The sequence below is a fragment of the Syngnathus leptorhynchus genome, chromosome 1 (assembly GCF_054491065.1).
Source record: "Syngnathus leptorhynchus isolate UIUO chromosome 1, UIUO_Slep, whole genome shotgun sequence".
Lineage (NCBI taxonomy): Eukaryota > Metazoa > Chordata > Actinopteri > Syngnathiformes > Syngnathidae > Syngnathus > Syngnathus leptorhynchus.
The window spans coordinates 17,134,994-17,140,649 of NC_141195.1; the positions used below are offsets into that span (position 1 = coordinate 17,134,994).

The following is a 5,656-nucleotide window of genomic DNA, read 5'->3' on the forward strand; positions in this document are numbered from 1 at the left end:
GTTTAAGCTACTTTTAGGGTTTCCAAGATTGGGGTTTCTAACTAGGCCATCTGTCGGCAAATAGGGGCCCGCACCTATTGGTCCGTCACCTATTCTGTCCGGCCCGCGAGATGACGTTAATATGATGTATTCAAAAAAAAAAAAAAAATGAAAAATTTTTTTTTTTGCAACACCATTTTTGGTTTTTGTTTTAAAAAAAGGGCATACATTTGATGGAGTTTTTGTATGCCATACAACAATCCCATCAAATTGGAAACATTTATTGAGGTATGATAGTGACAACAACAGGTGGAACATCCTGTTTCAGTTCTCCAGGACGCACAGGTCGGAACGGTATTGACAAGCGAGTGCAAGTAATCTGCAAAAAAAAAAAAACCTAAGTGTCCTGTCTCCCTCCTCCAGTGGGCAAGGTAAAAAAATAGTCTAGATTTTGTTAAATTAACAACATAACAAGGTCTGTTCAAATGGAATTAAATTAAATGCATTTTAAAAGTAAGATGATGTTTATTTTAATATAATATAATGATTTAAATAGTAGGGACCCCCCCTCCCCAAAAAAAAAGCAATGGCCCGTGATGCCATTGCCAACCGTACAGGGACAGTGAGTTGCAAAGACAAGAAAGAAGAAGTACTTCAGTTTACATGAAGAACTTTACTTCAAAATAGGCAATAGCAGACCCTCGCCATTAGCTTGCAGGAGCGAGAAACATGCAGCAGGCCAATAAACGGGCCATGTGCAACAAGCTATTAAAATAAAGAAGGTGGTTGGAACACAAAAAGGCACATGACCAACAACTGTACATATGGAACACTTTGCCAATGCTACAGTGAAGAACCTTTTTTTCCTCCTGTGTCGGGGAGTGAAGTCACATATGTGCCAGGTCATGTTTTCATCATGTGGACAAGTCGCGCGTACATTGCAAGCAGCCAGAGACAGAAACAACAAAGGAGGGAAAAAAGATCAATTTTTCAAACTGGAAATACAGACACTATAGTTTGAGTTTGTGCCAGGCCAAAGATGAAAATATTAAAGGAGAAGTCAACCCAAAAATGTCCTTTGCAATATTATGTTCTGTGCAGCCCAAATTGTCAAAACATAGTGTTCTGATTAATATTGCGTTTGTGGACTATGAGTTAAGCAAACAAAATTCACCCCTTTTTATCCATCTCAGGGGGCGGCCATTTTGCCACTTGATGACATCACAGTTCAGCAAATTTCTGAAGCTGAGCCGTGACTGGTTCTGGCAACTGCAATGTTATTATAAAGAAAATTTTGGGGTTGACGGCTTCATAGACACTCCATCAAATTTGAAGCAATGTTTGGAGTCCAAAGTCTGTGAGAAGAAAGTCTCACCAGGTTTAAGCAAGAGTCAAGCGACAAATTTAGATTTTCACTCCCTGCTGCTGGTGAACAATCACTTCAACATTCATAAAACATACAACCTAAAATAATTGAAGTTATATCATGTACATGTTAGTTGTGCCATTTCAGTATTAACCGTTAAATATGTCAGGTTAAAAATATCGTTATTACTATAATCGTGTTAAAACATTTATTGAAGAATGAAAATCCAAATTTTTATTTTTCTCTGGAGCCAAAATGTTTGAAAACAATTAGCTTGAAGACCAAGGACGTCCTTTTGCGAGCACTCCCGGCCTTCATTTTGAATTGTTGCAAAGCATAAACAAGCTGGCTATTCCCTTTGTGGCATTAGCTCCAAAGTCAAATTTGTCCTTTCATAGCGGGGGGGAATTGGATGTTGCTAGCTACAGACCCATCATTTGCATGTTGGCCAGTGAATGGCACGTAGCAGCACTTGAGAAGGCTCCAAAACGCCCACGTCGCTTTCAGTGTCAAACAGCCACAACAGCAAAAGGAGATGCGGATCAAGAGGTTCATCCCAAACATGAGAAAGAGGGGGGGGCGGGGAGCATATTTATGCTGCTACCAGCTGTGATGGTGGCTTCCGAGATAGGACAAATGAGACACTGGTATGTGTGTGTGTGTTTGTGTGGGGGAGACAGGGAGACGGGGTCAAAGAGAGAGTCGGGGTGCGCAGCTCAAGCGGGGGCCACCTGACTGGAGGCAATGGATGAAGTCTGTGTTTTGGAGAGTGTGGAGCTCGCTACGTCGTCATCGTCTCCAAACGGGTTCTTGCCGCAGCACACGGTGGTGATCATGCAGTTGCGAAACTGAAGGAACAGCACACTCATGTGAGCCCCCCCCCCATGTAAGGGCAGCAGAGTGGGGCCAGTGTGGACCTACAAACTTCCTTTCTTTTGTCCCATCATATGTTAAATTTTCAACAATTGCATCTCGAAGCCATTTTTTTTTTCCACGAGTAATTTCAGTTGAGATTTTGTTGAGTAAAAAGTACAGCGAGGCGAGCGAAGGTACCTGCTTGTTGAGTAGGATGTAGATGATGGGGTTGTAGAGGGCGGCGCTTTTGGCGAAGAAGGCGGGCGCCGTCATGAAAACAGGCCCGAATTGAACGCCCTGGTTGGCAAAGATGTACCAGGCCACGCTGGCGTACGGCACCCAGCACACCAGAAAAGCCATCACCATGACGACCACCATGCGGGTCACCTCCTTCTCGGCCCGCTGCGTGCTTTCTGACTCCTGCTGCTGTTGCGCCGCCTGCGTGTGCGTGACGACAAACACGCGTGTCAACTGCACCGCTGACATGTCTGCAAATGCTCATGGATGTACCGCGACTAGAAATACAAATGTGCACGAAGCACGTTTGTCACAATTCTAGCTTACATTTGTAACAAGGGTACTTGAGGATGAACGCATGAATTATGAAGGCTGAGTGACTTATTATTCATGAGGGTGACACAGTGAGGCAGCAGACTTCCTTTCAGCTGGACGCCTTGGCTCCAAGCTGGCGTGCTGCTGGCAAAAGCCTTCGTGCCCCCCCCCCCCTCTGGTGTCCTTGAGACACCCATTTCTTGGAGGCCAGCCGCCGTCATGGCTTCCCTTCACCATTTAACAAGCCTTGCCAAAAGGATTTGGGAATTTCCACTGGCCAGTTCATCTTGAACATTTTGAGCCTCTACCAAATATGTTAGTTATCATTTGGTGAGTAAGAATGTTTACTGTGAATATAGAAAAATGCATTTGAATCAAGATTAAAAATTTCTTTCATTATGATCTTTGGAAGCATTTTTTAAATCAGTTCCACTATCCGATCATTTATTCATTTCCGAAAGCTACTTGGTGTGTTCCCAATGCATTTAAATGTTATCAATGTACATTGTGTTAGCAATTTTAATCAGCTACTTAATTTCTCTTTGCCTTGCCTTTGAATGTCTTCAGATGTTCTGTTTTTTCTTCTTCAGTGCATTAGAATATAGCAGCAAATAGGATATATTACCGTAATTACGATTTCTATTTTAAAATAGACTCATACAATAAAACTTCAATCAAGGCCCACCCAAGAAGGCAAATCATCACTTATTAAAGCATTCACATTCCTTCAAAGTGATGATTTAGTTTCTTAATGGCTTCTGTTTGGTCAAGCGAATAGTGCAGAGACTTAAAGGTGTCACATTATTAAAGTTGCATTGAGGGGGGTGGGGGAGTAAGTGAGGGGTGCAGTACCGCTCTGACGGTGCAAAGCAGGCGGCCGTAGCAGAAGAAGATGATGACCAGAGGGATGGCGAAATGCAGGACGAACATGTAGATGACAAACGAGGCGTTGTTGAGCTCCGGTTTGGGCGTGTAGTAGTCGATGCCGCACGAACACTGCATTCCCTCCGGGATGTACCTGCGCACAAGAAAGTCGCGTTTTTAGCAGAATGGACATCATGGCCAGGTTTAAAAAAAAAAAAAAAGGCAAATCAATTCAAAGAGTTGAATTGATTATTTATAATTACTTCAACTATAATTGGTTGGGCAAATTAATGACATTTATTACAACTGGTGTAATTTTAACTATATGTACAATTAATTGAGTGATTCTTTCATGCACAACCTCGGGGAGCCTGCAAGAATCAGATTCTCATGTATTTGGAATGCAGGAGGAAGTTGGAGCACAAAATAGACGCAAGATTCATTCCGTCAAGTATCACAACTACAAATCAGCCACGCAAGTGACTCATTACATTTCTCATTGTTAAAACATCAAAGCATGGAAAAAAACACTCTCGTACCGCGACCATCCGAGCAGGGGGGGCATGGCGCAGGTCAATGCCATGATCCACGTGATGGCCAGCCCGCAGATGGCGTGCTTCTCCCCAAAGCGGAAATTGCTCATCGGTTTGCACACCACCACGTAGCGCTCGATCGCCAAAATCACCAGCGACCACAGGGCCACCTCGCCTACAAGATACATTAACACGTGACGTGATGTGACAACACAACATGACAACAACACAACAAGGTGACGGACACATTCCCCGACCTCCTAAAGTGGCGAAGAATCCTTCAACATTGCAGCCGGCCACACCCAGGCTGAAGTAGCCATGCAAGGACGTGTAGAGCGTGACGGTGAAGCCCCCCAGCACCATGAAGAGATCGGCCACGGCTAGGTTGAGCAGGACATAGTTGAGGGGCGTCCTCAGCTTCTTGTGCTTGAGCGTGACGTAGAGCGTGAGGAAGTTGATGGGGAAGGTGGTGACGATGAGGAAGAGCATGTAGGCCGCCACCAGCGAGTACTTCCAAGGCTCGGCCAGGTAGTACTGCGGGTGCTCGAAGGGGCTGCGCACCACTCCTGTCTTGTTAGACATGGGCACGTAAAAGTTGGGTCCTTCTGTGCCATTCATGGTGAGGGTCCGCGATATTCGTCTGACTCGGAAATGTGGGCTGAGCCGGCGAGATCGGCTCTGCGGCGATGAAGCAGAGCTCTGCGGCCCCCCAAGGCGCCGGGCCACCTTTTAAGGTGACGCGCGGATTAGGGACGCGTGCAAAAAGAGAATTAGCACAATCTCGAGCTTGGCCTTTATCTCCTTCCTCCAAGAGAGAGTGAGGGCATCTAAAGGCAAAATGGAAAATGGTCAGCTTGGGAAGAGGCCTGAAGCGACACAGAAGAAGCTTCACTTCCAATCTGTTGATTTTATTCACACACTCATGTTATCTAGCTTGTTTGCAGGCTGATTTGCTCTGCATTTTTTTTCAGTTACGGAGAAAACATGTTACGACATCTTAATTTGATTGTTTTAATGGGAGTAGAATTGTGTGCTTGAGTGTGGGAGGGGTCACGGTGGAGATAAAGTCAGAAAGTTAGGGGGATTATTCCCGTGTTCCCACCACCCCTAACTGCGCCCCTGCCAATCCCCATATGCAATTATTGGACGGCAATTTGAGAAGATCGGCCCACGCATGAGACTTGGAGTCAGAGCCGCCGAGATGCCGGCTGCAGGAAAGCAGAAGCACAAAAAGTGAAGAAAAGAAGCAGCATGAGAGCAACTTAAACTGTTGCGACATTTCAATCGGCCCGGAAAACTTTGTTCGCTGTTGCTTAGGCATAAATCAACATGACTGTTTCTTTTCACCATCTTGCTTTCATCATTTGTGATTTTAACGTGATCATCATACTGTTTTTTTTCTTCATGCTTTTATGATGGCATACGTCTTGATTTTCATCTTGTTTTTAATCATTCTTTTATTTTCAAAGTGATGCAATGAATTTGAGACCTCTCGATCTGTCTTTGC

The 5,656-nt window shown here is 44.6% G+C and overlaps 1 protein-coding gene across 1 annotated transcript; it reads right to left on the reverse strand.

Moving 5' to 3' along the window:
• Positions 1 to 600: 600 nt before the first annotated feature.
• exorh (extra-ocular rhodopsin) lies at positions 601 to 4,821 on the reverse strand. The gene is made up of 5 exons (XM_085918083.1): positions 4,407 to 4,821; positions 4,156 to 4,324; positions 3,605 to 3,770; positions 2,399 to 2,638; positions 601 to 2,193 (listed from the first exon to the last, which is right to left on the reverse strand). The coding sequence occupies exons 1-5, from the start codon at positions 4,765 to 4,767 to the stop codon at positions 2,062 to 2,064; spliced, it is 1,068 nt and encodes a 355-aa protein (XP_085774209.1). The 5' UTR covers positions 4,768 to 4,821; the 3' UTR covers positions 601 to 2,061.
• Positions 4,822 to 5,656: the final 835 nt, after the last annotated feature.